This window comes from Myodes glareolus, chromosome 19, assembly GCF_982192425.1.
Source record: "Myodes glareolus chromosome 19, mMyoGla1.1, whole genome shotgun sequence".
In the NCBI taxonomy this organism is placed as follows: domain Eukaryota; kingdom Metazoa; phylum Chordata; class Mammalia; order Rodentia; family Cricetidae; genus Myodes; species Myodes glareolus.
The window spans coordinates 9,809,172-9,828,337 of NC_142044.1; the positions used below are offsets into that span (position 1 = coordinate 9,809,172).

The 19,166-nt window shown below is 40.7% G+C and overlaps 1 protein-coding gene across 1 annotated transcript; it reads right to left on the reverse strand.

The window, feature by feature from the left end:
- Positions 1–324: 324 nt before the first annotated feature.
- Positions 325–2,639, reverse strand: LOC146891110 (uncharacterized). The gene is made up of 4 exons (XM_087898702.1): positions 2,507–2,639; positions 1,678–1,814; positions 1,257–1,430; positions 325–652 (listed from the first exon to the last, which is right to left on the reverse strand). The coding sequence occupies exons 1-4, from the start codon at positions 2,593–2,595 to the stop codon at positions 588–590; spliced, it is 465 nt and encodes a 154-aa protein (XP_087754828.1). The 5' UTR covers positions 2,596–2,639; the 3' UTR covers positions 325–587.
- Between the last annotated feature and the right edge of the window lie 16,527 nt (positions 2,640–19,166).

Here is a 19,166-nt window from a genome sequence, read left to right on the forward strand (position 1 = left end):
CCTAAACTCCAGGAGGAACTGAGAGTACTATGGAAATATGTATTTCACCTCTTCATCTCACCAGATAAACATTAAACTGGGCAGTGGTGGTGCAAACATTTTTGATCCGAGTACTCGAGAGGCACAGGCAGGCAGATCTCTGAGCTCAAGGCCAACCTGGTCTACAAAGTGAGTTCCGGGACAACAAGGGCTACAGAGAAACCCTGTCTTGAAAACCAAACAAGCAAAAGTAAAAGTAAGCTAAAAAAGCAACATTAGAAATCAATAAAACCAAAAACCAAAGAGGCGAGCTCTTTCTCATTTGAATCATATACACAGGCCCCGTTTCTCAGCTGCACCTTTTATTTAATAAAAAACCATGAAAATTAATTAAAAAGTCATTTAAAACAGGAACATTGCAATAATAAAGCCAGGATACAGTTCTGAAGACGGGTAACACCCACCCCTCCCACCTGTCGTGGCACAAACAGATCTGGAGCTTGGCATCAGTCTCCTGGTGCAGGCGTTTCCACAGCAAGGCTCCTGTCCCCTTGTTGAAGTCATGGCCAAGTGTCCTCTGAACAGTGGATGCGGCACAGTCCTCCACCTTAAATGAAGTATCTCCTCAAGGACCACCATACAGGACTTTGCAGGCCTCTGGCCCAGGCTCTGGCTAAAGAAGAAGCAGCTGCTGAGGCCCATGCTGGCACAGGATTTCTACTGGGCGGGTTTGGACTTGGGCAGGTCCAGGGCTCTGGGCGGCTTGTCAAAGCCCAGGCTGCTATGTCTTGCCTTTTCAGTTTCTAGTTTTGTGGTAGGGGAGAAGGTGCCTCAGTGGATTATGATTTTTAATCAGTGCCCTGGTGACCCTGATGCTGCTGGGCCTCAGGCTGGCTTTTGAGAAGCACAATCAGGTGAAGCTAAGCCATGGGTCAGGCAAAGAAATTTGACAGATTGCATCCCTCTAGAGCGCAGCTCCCTAGGGACCCAATTCCACACCTGAAAACAACAAACCAGACCTTCCCTATTTGCATTAAATACATAATCCCTTAAATGGCTGCAGTTTGATGGTCCTGCTCTGAAAGATCACACCTAGATATTGTAAGATTGGCTGGTCGTTCTCAGAACTCTACTCTCAATGGAACTAAGACTGGGTGGTGTTTCTCAGAACTCTAGACAATGGAACTAAGTAGAGGGAACACATAAGTGGAAAATGCAGCCTTTTCAGATCCCAGGAGAAGAAAATGCCTTCTACCAGGGTACACGAACTCATTTACCTCGATTTCGTTTCATCCGGAGTTTGCAAGCCAGCGACACGATGAGAACCAGCGTAAAAGCCCTTTCAATTCTCAGCCCATAAAGGTACAAGAGCATGTCATCTACGTCCTGCATAACGTTTATAAAAACACTGTAGGTATCCTCGAAGAGTGGAATGAGTTCATGATTCAAACCTGGAAAGGCAAGAGGATGCTCAGGTGGGAGCAGCAGCAGGAGCAGCAGCAGGAGCTTACTGCGGGGTAAGATGGGAGAAGAAAAACAAAAAGGGAAATTTTGTGGAGTCCCCTTAAACCTGGCTGACATCTATCTTTCTAAGAGAGGCTGGATCAGGGACCCACAGGACCATGGAGTTTGATGACAATTACCAGGCCATGTTCAACTGTCTTATTCTCCAAGGGCACAGGCTTCCACCACACTCACCAAACAATCCTTTGAAGACCCACAATTCCAGACGGATGGTCAGAACACTAACATCGGATTCAAAAGTTGGAAACAGCCCATGGAAACCACCACGAATGTGCTGGAAATACATGGGATCTCTGAACTGCATCCTTGACCTGCAAGAAAGGGGCATCAGAAGATCTTGTAAGGCCCCACCTTCTTCGAAATGGCGCCTCTGCCCTCTCCTTCCCATCGCTCCACCCAAACCCAGTGCTTCTCTTTCTGTTACTCTCTCTTTACAGTCTCTCTGGCCATCGGAGTACCTAGAACACTACACAAGGCTCCAAGCATGGCTACTGACAAAGGAGCTTCTGCCGAAGAATCAGCCATGTAGGGCTCTGCCTGACCTGGGACACCACATGCCAAGAATCTAGAGTCAGGGGAGGCTCCGGTCAATTAGAGCCCACACCTTCTCTGAGGAGTCCCTTATCCCCAGAGACGCCATAGATTCAAGAGGTCCATCTCCACCTCCCATAGGGTCTGTCCCGCAGTCCCAACCTTACAGCTAACTTCCAGGGTCACATATTGTAGACCCTGGACCCAGACATCAGTTCTGTTGGGATGAAAGTCATTCAGCTAATTGTTGGCAGAAATCTAGATGGCCCAGGAGGAACCCAGTTCTGAAACCCGGAAGGGAAAACATCAGCTCCGTGCCCCAAGGTCTGAGGGGAGGTGAGAATGAGGGTCCTTTCTACCTGGGCCTTTTAGAGTCCACAAGACAGCAGGCACCTGGAGGAAGCCAGTGGGCTTGCTCACAGGTATGTACTTCCCTGGCCCCTCTCTCTCGATCCAGCACACACAACACTACCTCTTTCTGTTTTCATCCTGCTCCTCTCTTGTGTCCCCCTGTCCCCTGGGACCCTGGCTTCTCTTGTGTCCCCGACCACGCATGCTCATGGTTGGTAGCCTGCCAGAGCACGATGGGGTCTGTGAGTGATGGGAGCCAGATCCATCCTGAAGCTTTGGAATCGCCCTAACCCTTTAAATCTGTTTCCGGGTTGCCTGCCTCACTAACAAGCCAAATGAAGCAAATAATTTGCTACACCTGTGAGTGTGTTGCGCACAGGAGTCTGAGATACGCACGCTGGGGATACTGCAGTCCTGACAGAGGACTGTGAATTCTGACACCAGCAGAAAGGGGCTGCTGGGACCTGAGTATTGTCAGAATTCTTCTAAGCGGGAAGCAATCAGGAGGCTGTGTGCAGAACCCTGGCCGCTGAACCTTGGGTGCAGTCTTGATTTGACCGTCTCCATGTGTGATCTTGGGCAATTCCTTGATCAGCAGTGGGAGCACGGTCAGGGGATGGAAGGAGACCCAGATTGATGCTCTGGAGGTTTACAGTCAGCGCTGTTGGAACACGGTCTGAGAATGGAGTCACGTGAAGATTTGTGAGTGCTTGTGAGAAAACTCCAAGACACCAAGGCAAGAGTCTTGTGACTTCAGATTCTTAAAAACTGTTGAATTGTATTGGATTACTCTTCTATGTGCCACCCCACAGGTATAGTGGAGAGGAGTGAGTTCACCTTAGACTATTCTCTATGACAGGCTAATGTTTCTTTATGTGCCTCTGTGGAAAAACATGTTTTGGGCACTTTCAGCTTGATCATCACGTGTGGTTTTCGCTTGTGACTGCATGCTTTATTTATGTGACTTTTCTTAGCCCTAAGAGTGAAAAGAGTCTGATGTTCTGGATTGAGCTATCTGCTGCATGAGACTTCAGTTTGCCCTCAGTCTCCCAGGTCCCACAGCCTCTAAACAGGAACCACGGTCTCTGAGGAAAGTGTAGGATCCCTTATCCTCTAGGATCACAGCTTTTTCTTAGCTTTTGCTTGACAGAAGATCAAGTCAGTCTCACGTGTTCGTGATCTTCCTCCAAAGAGAAGCCCCGACTAAGAGTGACACTATGTGTACACGGACACACATTCATGTGAGGAGTGTGCATGGCTCTCTTCCCAAGCCTGCCATCTGTGACCCTAACTTCTGCAGGCCAGTGTTCCTTTACATCTCTTCATCAGCCTCCTCCTCTCCCCTGCATCACTGTCCTAGGTCAGGTTCTCCTCCGTCTTTGAAGCTCTACCCTATTCTCCTGACAGCCAGTGACTCTCTGGCCTCCCTGTGTGATGTGAGAGAATATTTTCCTATCTGTGTTTTTCTGCAGCTTGCCCTGGAATGTGATATGAAAGGGAAAATGGTGAAGGGGAGGAACAAACATAGGGGAGAAAGCAATATATAAAAAATGGGAGGGAAAAGAATGAATTATTAAAGTATGTGAAAACATCATAAGGAATTACATTATTTCATATTTATCTGAAATCACGCGTGTGTGTTGGCTAGCTTTATGTCAACTTGAGAAAACTACAGTTATGTAGGAGAGTAAATGTCAATTGAGAAAATATGGCTTGTAGGCTCACCTGTAGAACATTTTCATAATTAGGAATTGACGCAAAATAGCCCACCCCATTGTAAGTGGTGGCACCTGTGGGAAGTGGTTGTGGGTATAGAAGACATCAGACTGAGAAGCCTGCAGAAGCCAGCCCGTAACCAGCAATTCTCCATGGCCTCCGCTTCAGGTCCTGCCTCTAGGCTCCTCTGCCTTGAGTTCCTATCCTGACATCCTGGGTGATGGACTACAAGCTGCAACATGAAGTATACCCTTTCCTGTCCAAGTATCTTCTTCTGTTTTTCACAGCAACAGAAACCTAAGAAAACAGATATGGTAGTTGTAGAACTATATTTTTTCAATGGAGTTCTGTTGCCAGGGGTCATGATACTCTCCCTCAAAGTCCCAGACTGCCTACTACAAGTCTCACTACCAGGTATGAGGAACTCCCATTTGAGTTGTTGGCCAGAGGAGTGTAAGAGACTCCCTAAACAACATAGGCTCTTACATTGTCCTTGAAGGTAAGAACCCATGGCTCAAGACACCACACACTTCTGACACAGGACTTGGAGGAATCAAGCTGGGGCTTCCCTGACAGCCTCCCCCCTGAGGACGAGATTCCATAACACCAGCTGGGACTGTCAGTTGCCAGGGGAGAAAGGCAACCAATAGCCCTACCTCACTGTGATGCCCATGACCCCAAAAAACAACCAGCATTGCAAGATAGACCTAAAGTTCATATCTTGATAGTAAACAACAGCTATGTCATTGGACCTAAGCCTTGATCAACATGAGAGAAATTGTGCCTGATACTGAGAGAATCAGTCAACCATCCAGGACTAGCGAAGTCAGGGATCTTAGAGGAAAACATACTACTGCCAACTTCCTTAACCAATATAATTCCTAACTGCATTCTCAATACTTACTCTTATAACCAGAGATACGTATAACTCTAGTGAAAGAGGGGGTGATACAAATAAATATTTTATACTCTTTTGTACGCACCTAACAAAATCAAATTACTACTCTATTGTATAAAACGTCATGGAAATCTACGCTGAGAAATTTTACAGGTATAGAATTTTCTTGACATCACCTCTCATGAATGAGGCTTCTATTTGCAGCAGTTGGGAACCATAACAGAAAGTCACAATTGGTCAAAATGCAGATGATACCAAACTATGGGCTTCCCAGGACCACCCAACTGATACATCTACAACTCAACTCCCACACCTAAAGCTCAGGGAACATCAACGAAAAAGGAGCAGCAGGATTATAAGAGCCAAAGAGACAGAAGTCTGAGATAAAACTGTGCCTACTATGCCAGGGAACGTACACCTGGAAAATCTCAACATGGCTGCCTAAACAAGACCTGAACAATTCTAACACCAGTTGACATCCCAATATAGATGAAGGGCATCTGGTTGGCCACACCTATACATAAGGAGCTACAAACAACTTGCATCTGTTGAGGAGTAAGTTGGCATTCTCAGGGATGTTGCACTTGATTGGTTCAAAGACAAAGTGGTCAACCTTATTCACATTCATGCAGGTAACACTAGACAGAGTCAGAGAATGTATTTATGTTGATTCTTGATATGTATATATAACAATGATTAAAGAAAAGGAGACTGAATTTTTGATAGTTTGGGAGGGATGGACACTGGAGGAATAGTAGGGAGGAAAGAGAGTGAAGAATGATGCAATTATATTTTACTTAAAATTTAAAAGAAAAAATTACAATAAATACTGGTAGATGTGGCAGAGATGACTCACTGGGTAAAGGCATTGTCTGCCAGACCCACCACCTGAATGTAAATCCCTGATCCCACACAGTGGAAGAAGAGAATCAATTCCACTAAGTTGTCCTCTGACCTTTACATCTACACTCTGACATGCATACATGTGCGCACATTTACATGTAAATGTATAAGTGTGAAATAAAATGGCTGGTGATCAAAGAGGAACCCCTATTAACTGCCTGTGGTATGTAAACTCGTATAGTCACTGTGAGGAGCAGCGGAGAAGGTCATCAGAGAACAAGAAAACCTAGAAACCATGCCAATTCTTGACTTGTCAGGTCTTTCTGACAAAAGACCTAAGTCTCATGTCTGCCACTGTGCATTGTGTCAGCAGGCTGTGGTCACAGTTACTCCTAAAACTTTGTGTTGCCATGGTAAATGCCTCAACTCACCCCTTCCCCTAGGAATGTGTTATGACCACTGAGAGGTAACTCCTGTAACTTTGTTCATTGCTTCAAGCCACGCATCAGGGTGGACTTTTGAGGCTAGAGGAGAAGGAGCTAAGAGGAATTAGAATTCGGACAGGAGAATCAAAAGAGAGAATGAACAAAAATGAGACATGTTTGGAACAGCATGGAATGAGAGTTTGCTCAACCTCAGATTCCCTAACTTCCTTTTGTTTGCTATAGTGTTCGATTTGAACCTGTAAGATGACTTGGACCCTCATTAAGAATATAATACCACCATTATTCAATTCCTGGGTATATTCCAAAGGCTTCAGGGCTATGACCACAGAGGTAAGTGTATCTCCATGGTTCACACAGCAGGAAGTGGAAGCAGCCTAGATGAACATCACCAGATAAAGATCTATGGTATGGCTATACAATGGAATTTTATGAAACAGCAAAGAAAAATAAAATTGTGACATTTTCACAAAAATAAAAGGAACTGGACATTATTATATTAGGTGAAATAAGTGAGTCTCAAATTGACAAATGTCTCAGCTTCCCTCTCAAGTAAAGAAACGTGTGTGATGTGTTTGCATTTGTAGGTCACACAACAGAAAGAGAATTATGACAGAAGAGGAGAGATCTAGGGGAAAGCGAGAGGTTGATGTAAGGCAAGGGAATAGTCGAGCTGCCATGCCAAACTCATTTGGAAGGCAAGGGCTTTTCTTAGCTGGAGGGAGAGGGTGATGGGGCAAGGGAACAGGGTGATGCATATGGTTGAAGACATCCTGATGAAACCCGTTACTTCCTGATACCTACAAAGTCTAAAAATAGATTCCTTCTGCAATTTAAAGAACAATAAAAAAATAAACTCAAAGTTGTGACATTAACAGTATTGTGCCTGGATTTAATAAAAATTATTATAACCCATTGTATGTCCATTCTGATAAAAGGCAACATAGTAAGAGCCTTGTTCTGCCACTCACTGGCGTGTGGCCCTGGAGAAAGGATACAACTCCTACTCTGTCTGAGGACCCAGGAAATGACCAGGAGCCATGTCATCGGGGTTGTTTCTACATTGAGAAAATCAGCAGAGTTAGCTCCTAAACGTCAGCAAAAACACCTGGAGAAGTAGCTGCTTAATTTTTTTTTGTTTGTATCTTTTTTGAGATTATAATCTAATTATATCATTCCCCTCCCTTATTCCCTCCAAACTCTAGAACACACTCTCCATGCTCTCCTTCAAATCCATAGACTCTTTTCTCTCTGTTGGTACAGCATATACATGCATGTACATACATTTATATCTATCTGCTTTTTAAAAGTACTTTATTGCCAAGCAGTAGTGGTGCATGCTTTAATCCCAGAACCCAGAAGGAAGAGACAGTTGGATCTCCATGAGTTCGAGGCCTGCCTGGTCTACGGGAGCTAGTTCCAGAAAAGCCGAGATTGTTACACAGAGAAGATATGCCTGGAAAACAAAACAAAATAAAACAAAACAAAACAAAGAAAACACCAAAAAAACACCAAAATAAACAATCAAACAAAGAAAAAATTACTTTGCTTTGTACTTGAAAGCAGGGTCATCCTATGTAGGTGGCTGGCTGAGAATTCAAGGTCTTCCTGCCTCCTCTTTCCAGGTACTGAGATTGAGGGCGTGAGCCCTCACTCCTGATTTAAGATTTTACCATTGAAGAGAGTGTTATGTATTTAAGATTTCACAACTTAAATTAGTAAGACTCTGGCTCAGATATAAGAAACCAGACAGTGGCACCTGCTCTCAGGCGACATGGAGGGCACAGAAGCAGCTGGTTACAGAGAGGTTTACAGAGAGGTCAAAATAGGAAACCACAAAGAACACAGTCTACTTATAAGGTATGTTTTGACTTCTTAACTGTGAAACTAGTTATAAAATCCCTCTGCACCCTTTACTTTGGACCTGCTAAGTCCTGCTTTAAGTAACTCCAGACCCCACAGGGCATGACAAGAGTCATCTGAACACAGTGGACGCTCTATCTCTCATCTTGCCTCTGTTCTCAGCACCTGTCAATCTGCTCCCTCCACCCAGGCTCTGGCTCTTACTCCTCTGCCTGTCATTGGGGCTTGAAGATGTCAATTATCCTCACTGTCCCTGGATGTCAGACTCCACATCCCATTGCCACTTTATTAGAGGTAAGTTACTCGCTTAAAGCTTTCAACCTCCATGTTCAGCCTCCACCCCCTGAAAGGAAGGAAGGAAGGAAGGAAGGAAGGAAGGAAGGAAGGAAGGAAGGAAGGAAGGAAGGAAGGAAGGAAGAAGGAAGGGAGGGAATGAGGGAGGGTGAGAGAGAGAGAGAGAGAGAGAGAGAGAGAGAGAGAGAGAGAGAGAGAGAAACTTCTTTGTATTCATTGTCTTAGGGTTTCTAATGCTGTGATGAAATAGTATCACGACCAAAGGCTACCTGGGGAGGAAATGGTTTATTTCAGGCACAGTTCCATATAACAATTCAATTCAGTCAAAAGCAGTGAGGGCAGGAATTCATGCCTGGCAGGAGCTTGGGAGCAGGAGCTGATATAGAGACCATAGAGAGGTACTGCTTCCTGGCTTCCTTGGCCTGATTTCTTGTAGAACCCAGAATTGCCAGCCTGGGGATAGCACCACCCACAGAGGCTGGGCTCTCCCCCATTAATCACTAATTAAGAAGATGAGGTTCCCTCCTCTCTGCTGACTACAGCTTGTTTCAAGTTGACAGAAAACTAGCCAGTACAATAATTAAAGAAAATGAAATAAAAGCTATGAAATCAAGATATTTTTAAAAAAAAAAAGGTTAAAAGAAACTTTGCTTTTCTTGTTGCAAAATTCCCCATACATTATTTGACTTATTGTCTCTAGACTATTGTTTCGTTATGTTTGATTGGGCACTAATGTCTCATGCAATTTTCACCCGGAGAGCTAATTTAATCAGGTCATACAGAGTGAGTATTGCATATGAGCTTCTGGACGCCGCTGCTAATATCCAAACACTATTTGGAGAAGAATAAATAACCAACCATAATAGGCACACACACATCAAAGGTCTCTTAGAAGACAAAATACAGAAAGCATGACTTTGATTTATTTGAAGATGATAAGATTAGAAAAGCCACCAGTAAGATGACTCAGTAGATAAAAACACACTGACCAAGGCCAATGATCTGAGTTTTATCCCTGCAAGCCATGCAGAGGTGGAAGGAAGAATAAATAAAGATAATTTTAGAAATTTATAACCCCCCAAAATGGGATAAAACAACAGATAGCACAATATACGCTTGCTGGATTTAGAGGCAGTAGCCAAAGATCTCAGAAATGTCAGTATGGAAAGCTCTCTTCAGAACAGAACCAATCAACTGAAGACGCTAATGTGAAAAAAAAAATTGCAGCAGCAACAAAAGTCTACATAGTTCTTAGAAAACAAAAATGTTTGGTCAGGCATAGTAGTGTATGCCTTTAATAGCCTTTATCCTAGCACTCAGGAGGCAGAAGCAGGTGGTTTTCTTTGAGCTCCAGGCCAGCTTGCTCTATACTGCATTGCAATTTCCTGGCAAACCAGAGCTATGTAATAAAATACAAGAGTTTAATTTTCATACCCACTTTGGTGCTACAGATTGAACCCTGGACAGTATATAGCTGAGGTTACCTCCTGACCCTAAGCTACACTTTCAAGGCTTCTTTCTATCTGAAGTAAACCATACTATTTTACAAAAGTCCAAAACCAAGGGGAAAAAAACAACATGTCATATTTCCACATGGAGAGATTCAGTGTTGTAAAATCTCCCAAAGCAATTCTTAATTTAATTTATTCTCAATTAAAATCACCACGAGAGTTTTCAAGGAAATTGATGTTCGTGTTCTAAAGTCTTCATGTAAAAGACGATTCATAGAATATTTGGCTAAAGAAAAGTGAGAAGGAAATAGAAATGTATACATATATTAAGTGACATATTTATATATGTAATATAAATATATTCCTCAAATGTGCCTGCATGCTGTGTACCCTGGAGAAGTCTTGCCTGAGTTTCTGGAGATTGTGTCAGAACACTTGATCTAGAAGGAAGATGACTAAGAATATAAATAATTAAGTAAAGCAACTCTATTAATCATTGAGGCAATAAATTATTTCATTGACATATTAAAACAATTGAGTTTTACCGGAGAAGACATATTTAACCTTATTTCTCACATAACATTTTAGATATCTTAAAATTCAAAAATTTGAAAAGAACCATCAAGCTTTAGACATGAAGAATTAATTTTGCATAATAAAAGGTACTGTAAAGCATATCCAAAACAAGTAGCTAAAGGGGAGAAGACATTTTTCTAAATATGCTGAAGATAAAGCTTCCATAGAGAATTAAATAAGTCAAATTCCAGCAATTTTCAGAACAGACAAAGACTATGAATGAGCAAATTATAAATCAAGGACTGTAGAAGGAGGGAGAGCAGGGGAGAGGTTGTTAGTACCAAGGAAACTCAATTTTAAAATGTGATTTTTAACTACACATTTGAGAATAGCTTTAAAATAAGGATAATGTTTAGAGTGGTGAAGACAGCGGAGTGTGTGCTCTCAAGTATTGCTGGTGAGTGACTCTGCATGGAGATTGGGGAGGTCAGTCTAGCACATAACAAAAGTTGACATGCACAGAATTCTGGCTCATAAAATTTCTCTTGTAAAGCATTTATTCCTGCATTGCATTGTGAAATTACTGCAATAGTGATAATTTCATGTCTTTTACTATATTCTGGATTGTTTTATTTGTGTCCAATATAAGAATAAACTCCTTAGCTGCTTATCTTTAAAAATTAAAAATAATGAAGCAGCATATTGGAAGGTTTGGAGATAGGAAAGGGCTAGAGGAAATGATGTGTTTATGTTAAGATCACAAAAAATAAAAGGAAAATTTTGAATAATATATTGGCAAAGAAAAAAAGAATTTTGACAAAAGTCTAAAATCTTTTATTCTGAACTTCATTTTCATCTTAAATTTTGCTTAGGGGTGAGAGTCAAAGGTGTTAAAAAGCAGGTTAAACCATACTCAGGCCAAATATATCAGTACAATACACAATAAAATTTTCATTACAAATTTCTGAAACGAAGTACTCAGAATTATTATCTGCATGACAAGCTCAACCGATCCATGTGAGATTTGTGAATCGCGGTCTGCCACTCTAGGTGGCTTTAAACTATTCCTTCAGTAACTTACAGGCCTTACGTGTGTTGTGGCAGAAAAGACTCAGGAGTTGGTTTTTGTTTGTTTTGTTTGCATTCCATTTCTTTCTTTAATTTCTCCCTCTTATTTTTGAAATTATAATATATTTACATCATTTCTCCCTTCCCTTTCGTCTCTTCAAAAACATCTCGTACGCCCTTTCTTGCTGTCTTTCAGATTCTGCATATATGCATTCGTACGTCTTCCTAAATATAACCTGCTCAGCCTGTATCATGTTCCTCATTTCTCGCGCTGACCGTTTGGGATTGGATTACCAAGTGATGTCATCCAATTCCCCAGGCGGACCCTGGGGAAGACAATTTATTCTACGCTCAACGTCCCTTGGTTGGCTTCTTCCTGTAGGCTTTTTCCTGTAGGCTTCTTCCTGTAGGCTGCAGACCCCACCATGGGTTTTCCCCGTCCACTTTGCATGTCCCCACTCGGCTCATCGTCAGGTAGTCTTTCTTTGGTGATATTTTATGAACATAGCCTCTGACACTGCCAGCATGCACAATCCCACAGCCAACTTCCTGTTCCTCTGGCTCTTTTCTTCCGCTCCTTCTGAAAATTGGCCTCCATGAGAGTTTTAATACCGGGAGCAGGAAAGCCTTAAACTGACGATAGTCAAGTCCAAGGAGAAAAAGACAGAGGGGTTAAACTACATACAATTCTCTTTCTGCAAAGCTCAGTTACATAAAATTATAATTTGTATTTAGTTTTAGAGTTATAAAAATATAAATAAATAATAACTAAAAACTAGATGGCACATGATTCCTGGTCTCTAAACATCTTTAAGATATAGTTGGAAAAGTATGACTGATAGCTTATGACCTCTTATTAGTGATAACTGAGAAAACGTGAACAAGCAAACATCTATTCACCTCAGAGAGAACACTGACTACAGAGAAAAGAAATGACTTTACCCAGTTTAGCTTTCTGAACCAGTAAAGTTTGTTGGTGTACCTTACAGAAGTATGGGTACCTCAAAGACACTTCCTTCCTAGACAGGAAGACCCAGCACTGCTGATTGCTCTCCTTAGCTACCTCACTGGAGCCCCCTGCCCAAATTCAGGGGGCTCTGCTGAAGAATCACCTCTTCCAAGCAACTATTTACCACTTTTATAATCTGGGGTGGAGAGCTAGGACTTGTGAATCTTGGATCTTTCTCAGCTTTGGGGGTAAAAAAAATAAGGAATTTTTTTCCTTATTTTTTCTTAGTTCTCTGGGTCTTACGAGACTCCCTGGTTCCTCCTAGAGGGGATACTCAATTAAGAGGAAATAGGTACACAGTCCCAAAGCATTGGAAATTCAAGGAAAGACTCATTTCTCTCTGGAGATTTTATCCATTTCAAAGCCTTTGCTTCAGTGTTGATTTCTCTGTAAAGGACGTCCTGACATCCTTAGAATTTACCACTTGTTCTGTATACTGAACTTTGCAGATTTCTGTATCAAAAAAAAGTATCTCATTGCAATTATATATATGTCAATTCAAAACCAAGAACAGGGTGGCCTTGACCTAGCACACTGGCTGGAGCATTGTATGTGATTGAAGATTATTACTTAACCAATGGGCTTTCATATTCGTTCACTTACTGGCTCCAACTGCTCCAACTGAATTTATGAATTGGAAAATGCCTGATCTAAGCTAACTCTCCAAAGCTCTGACGCACAGCGGTAGCTGCCATGTAACGGATTTATAAATTCAAGTCATTGTCTTATATCACAAAGTCTGTTAAAAAAAAAAATTGGCCTTTGGAGTCTAACAGGATTTAATTAGATGACATCAATTCTTCCTTTTGGTGAAATGGATTTCAGCACGAACAATCATTTATTCAATTCTCCAGAGACTGTAGCTTAGCCTTATTTTACATGAAAGATGTTTAATCTTTCAGATTCAATTCTGTTTTCAGAGCTAGAGGCTGACAACCTAGTGAGATACCCAAAGGGATCATACACGGTGTACTGCATGAACCCAGAGGGGCTCCAGGTTCAAACATATCCAGTGTGTCTAGAGGATAGTGGCAGAATAGAGTCACAAGCAACTGATATCCATGAGAAACCTAACACTTTTCACTGTGAGTAGCTCGCACAGAATGAACAAAATGGAAATGAATAAAATTTTAGGAGGAGTATTAGGGAGTGTTTTGAATTAACAAGGGCATACTTTTTGGCTCATGACTACTGCAATCAATTGCATAATCTCTATGGCCATTTTTATCTTGTACACTATTTGAATACCAGTAACAGAAATATTTTCAGGTATTTATAAAGTTTCAATCCTAAATTGCACAAAATTTGCAAGCATCTAAAGTATCCCTGCCACATCTTACACCTGGAAGGCACTGTGGGAGGGTAATCGTCCTTGCTATCCTCTTTTCCTATTAGTAATATTTTTGTTACTGGGATTAAAAGACCTAATAGAAATTACTTCAAGGACCCAAGGCTTCTTTTTTTCTCATGATTTCAGGGAGATTTCAGTCCATCATAATAGGAAAGGCATGACAATAGAAGAGGCTCCGTCCATGATGCTGGGAACATGTCTGGACCACTTGTTCATATATCCAAAGGCCAGAAGCAGGGCTGAGTACAACTGTCAAAGACTCACTCATCCCGTGACCTACTTCTGCCAGTCAGGCCCCACATGCCAAAGTTTCTGCACTGCTCAAAATGAAATCTCATCCTGGGGACCTGGTATTTAAAATGTAAACCTGTGGAGCAAATACAAATTCAAACCTTAATACTATTCCTCTGCAAGATTATGAAGTCAGAGACTTTTGGCCAGTCACTTAACATTCATCCTTTTAGTTTTTTACTTCCTTGGCCCAAATATTGGTTTTTTGTTTTGTTTTTTGTTTTTTGTTTTCCAGCTCCATGACTAAGAGGAAATGGATGCCATCTCAAACATCTATGATGGATAATTGTCTCACAGAAGGCATCAGCACACGGCAGCCCCCTGCAGCTGTTACTGATACAGGGATGGGCTTCTGTGTTTAGTTCCCTCATACTAAAACAAAAGGCCTATACTCAGTCTTTGGGTAGTTCTCTCTCACTGTCTTGATGGATGCAAGGAAGCACACTGCTCCGTTGCTGCAAGCAGCCATCTAATGGTGATAATGAAGAACCTTAGGATACTTAGCCAGCCACTTTGAAGAGTAGAGGAGAAAGACAAACATTCCAGGCCCCTGATGGTAAGATGAGAGCCACCGAATCACAACCTCTTGCTGATGATAACTGCACAACTGTGATGCAGCCCAGTGAAGCTCCTTCTTGTTTATATTCGGATGATTCACAGCTTCGGCTACTATAAATGAAATCACCCCAACCAACACATTACAGAAACAGCCAAATATGATTATTGAGGATGCAAAATTTGGGTTTGCACTCAAAAGAAAAGTTAAAGCTAGCCTAATTCAGTGATTTCCATAATTGTTATCATACCACAAAATAATTAGATATAAAGGATACTCACTGCACATAAGTGGGTAATTTTCCAGGGAGCTGGAGGGAGAAGGTGACACAAAGTAATGAACAGCGAACATTGTTCACACTATAGAAAGAGAGGGTGTCCTGCTCATTTCTAAAAGAAGGGGGTTCAGCTAACTTACGCTTAGTGCTCTGTTCCCAGCTGCAACGGCGCTGATGGTTATGGAGTCCATTAGGAAGCGAGGCCCTCCCCTGGGTCCTTTCAGAGTGATGGAAGCAGCAGCTGTTAACACAAGATATCTGGATTTTTCAAAGGTCCGTGTGTAGAGAAGGAAGTGGAGTGCAAATCTTTCCTTTTCTGCATCATCCAAAATTCTACATTCACGTTTTTAAGAACAATTTATTCAACCAAGTCATAGTTCTTTATAAATTGTAGGATGCACAAGGATTCCCTCAACAGCGAGATTCAGAGTTAGTCCCAATACAGCCACACAAACTCAGGTTATACTCTTAAAGCTTTGTCAAAAAACCTAACATTTCACAGGGTTCGATGTTACACAAGATTGTTAGTGATTAGCCCCCATTCCAAAGCAGGCTATATACCAATTATCAGTACTATGGGAGCTAGCTAGAGATCAAGGAGTTTCCTCATAGGTATTTTTCAAAGGAATTATTATAATGAATACAGGCAAAAAAACATATTTCCCATTTCTTTTATGTAATTGAATATCCCAAGTACTATAGAAGAAAAACAAATTATCTCAAGAACCCACATACCTTCATATCCAAGCAACTAGTAATAGATTAACAGGGTGAAACAAACAAGGCATTTTTTTTCAGCCAGTTCTTTTACTGGCAGGCTGCATTTTATGATTACAAAGGATGGATGAATAACTTTATTACTTATATCAGAAGGTAATCTTAGAAGGAATCTTAAAAGAATCACAAACCCAAAATTTCAAATATGAAAAACAACCAGTCATCTCTACTTTAAATCCTCAGAATTCATATCCACTCATCAACAGTTTTTTTTATATCAAGAGGGTGAGGACAGAAATGGGCACAAGAAATGAGTCATCACCTTTGATCACCAACCCATTCTAGCAAGAAAGGCACATCAGCTAATAATAATTGTGCTGCTTTGTTCTTGTTCCCTGACCTTAATGAGTCTTCACTTCACTCAATTATGTGCCTTTCTAAAACTTTGGATTGTTTCCCAAGGTTTTTCACCTCAAAGCTATTAATAAAAACATATTAACCTTAAGCCATATTTAAAACTTTGTTTCAGTTACGGTGCACACCAAAACCTGTGAACACATCTTGCAACAATTAAGATTAAAAGAACTTGAGTTAACTTAGCTTCAGGGACCCAATTGTTCTTCTTAATCATTAATCTAAGCCACAGTCCTCAAGAGAAACTAGATGTATGATATTTCCTTGTTTTTGTTTTCTATCCTCTGCAGCCTCTTCTTTTCCAGGGGTGGAGGCAGCAACATTATCTTGCTTCTACGTATATTACTTTTCCCACTAAGATAACCTTTATCATAACCCCTCACTATATTTACTAAAGACTCTCAATCTTTAAATTCTATTGAAAGGTTGTCCACTCTCTCCATATCTATTCAATATAGTTTTTTGAGGTTCTGGATAGAGCAATAAGACAACAGAAAGAGATCATGGGGATACAAATCAGAAAAGAAGTCAAATTCTCACTATTACAGATGATATGATAGTTTACATAAGCAACCCAAAAATTCTACCAAGTAACTTCTACAACTCATAAACATGCTCAGTAATGTAACAGGATACAAGATTAACTCAAAAAAATTGTAGCCCTCCTTTATACAGATGATAAATGGGCTGAGAAAAATCACCTTTCACATTAGCCACAAATAGCATAAAATATCTTGGAGTAACTCTAACCAAACAAGTGGAAGACCTGTATGACAAGAACTTTAAATATTTGAAGAAAGAAATTGTAGAAGACACTAAAAAATGAAAAAATCTCCCATGCTCTTGGGTAGGTAGAATTAACATAGTAAAGTAGCAAAGTTGCCAAAACCAATCTACAGATTCAAGGCAATGCCCATCTAAATCCCAACACAATCATTTACAGACTCCAAAAGAACAATACTCAACTTAATATTGAAAAGTAAAAAACCCAGTAGAGAAAAAAGAATCCTGTACAATAAAGGAACTTCTGGAGGCACCACAATTCCTGACTTCAAAATCTACTACAGAACTACAGTACTGAAAACAGCCTGGTATTGACCCAAAAACAGACAGGAGAACCAACAGAACTGAATCAAAGACCCAGATATCAATCTACATACCTATGAACACCTGATTTTTGACAAATAAACAAAAAACATAAAATGGAAAAAAGAAAGCATATTCAACAAATGGTGCTAACATAACTAGATATCAACATGTAGAAGAATGAAAATTATCTATATCTATCACCATAACTCAAGTCCAAATGGATCAAAGACCCCAGCATAAAACCAAACACACTGAACCTCATAGAAAAAAAAAGTAGGAAGTACACTTGAACGCATTGGCACAGGAGATGACTTCCTAATTATAATCCCAGTAGCACAGACACTGAGAGAAACAACTAATAAATGGGACCTCCTGAAACTGAGAAGCTTCTGTAAAGCAAAGGATGCAATAAACAAGACAAAACAGAAGCCTACAGAATAGAAAAAAAAATCTTCACCAATCCCACATCAAACAGAGGTCTGATCTCCAAAATATACAAAGAACATGAGAAATGATCATCAGAAGAACAAATAATCCAGTAAAAAAAAAATGGGGTACAGACCTAAACAGAGAACTCTCAACAAAAGAATCTAAAATGACTGAAAGACACTTAAGGAAATACTCAACATCCTTAGCCATCAGAGAAATGCAAATCAAAACAACTCTGAGATTCCATCTTAAACCTGACAGAATGGCTAAATTCAAAAAAAAAAACTGATGAAAACTTACACTGGAGAGGATTTGGGGTAAAGAGAACACTCCTTCATTCCTGATAGGAGTACAAACTGGTACAGCCACTTTGGAAATCAGTATGGTGATTTCTCAGAAAATTAGGAAACAACCTTCCTCAGAATCCAGAAATACCACTTTTTGGTGTATACCAATTGATTGATGCTCAATCAATACCACAAGGGTATATGTTCAACTATGTTCTTAGCAGCACTGTTTCTCATAGCCAGAACTTGGAAACCACCTAAATGCCCCTCAACCAAATAATGGATAAGGAAAATGTGGTACATTTACACAATGAAGAACTACACAGCAGAAAAAAAATAATGACATCCTGAAGTTGGCGGGCAAATTGGTGGGTCTAGCAAACATCATATTGAGTGAGGTTATTCAGACCCAGAAAAACAAATACCATATGTACTCACTCATAAGTGTCTTTTAGACATAAAGCAAAGAAAGGCCAGTCTGCAATTCACAATCTTAAAGAACCCAGACAACAATGAGGACCTTAAGAGCGACATACATGGATTTGATCTACATGGGAAGTAGAAAAAGACAAGATCTCCAGAGTAAATTGGGAGCATGGGGTCCATAGAAGAGGAAGTGGGGAGCAGAGAAAAATATACAGCTCAATAAAATCAATAAAAAATTTAAATTCTATTTAAACTAGCCCTATTGTATAAAATCATTACTTCAGTTAAACAATACAGCTTAGGGGAAAATCATCTTTATAATAATCCACAGGTAAAAATGCCCACTAGAATAAGATATTTCCTTGAGATAATTGCACCACATTAGAGACAGTGGAGATCTCCCCACATCTATTCATACAATGCCAGATACAAGAGAAAATGGCAGTGGCAAACATAAAATAACACAGCAGTAGCAAGAGACATTCTGGGAGGCCAAGGTTCTCGGGGCCTTGCCTATCTGAGATTCACCCATCAGTGCCTTGCCTGCTGGTGGGTGTCCTGAAGTTAATTGCCATCTGCTGTTCCTCTGACATGGCCTCTAGCAGGTGTGACTCATGATAGGTAAATTCCATTCCCATGGATGGTCTCATACCCAGGAGTATATGAACAGCATAAATTGGAATTGATGTGCTATTATTTTAAAAAATTAAGAGAACAAAATTGGAAAGTTAGCGAGATTGGGTTGAACTGGGAGGAGTTGTGGGTGAAGGTGATAAAAATACATTGTATGAAACTCAAAAATTAATAAAATATTTTAATTAACCTAAAAAGAGTGCCAATTCT

What these genes read in the sequence shown, in the direction of transcription:
- LOC146891110 (XM_087898702.1), bottom strand. Translation starts at nt 2,595, where the DNA reads ATGAGCATGCGTGGTCGGGGACACAAGAGAAGCCAGGGTCCCAGGGGA. An exon ending in CAGGATGAAAACAGAAAGAG is followed by an intron (nt 1,815 to 2,506) that starts GTAGTGTTGTGT and finishes CCTTTCTTGCAG; the next exon opens with GTCAAGGATGCAGTTCAGAG. An exon ending in GGTCTTCAAAGGATTGTTTG is followed by an intron (nt 1,431 to 1,677) that starts GTGAGTGTGGTG and finishes TTGCCTTTCCAG; the next exon opens with GTTTGAATCATGAACTCATT.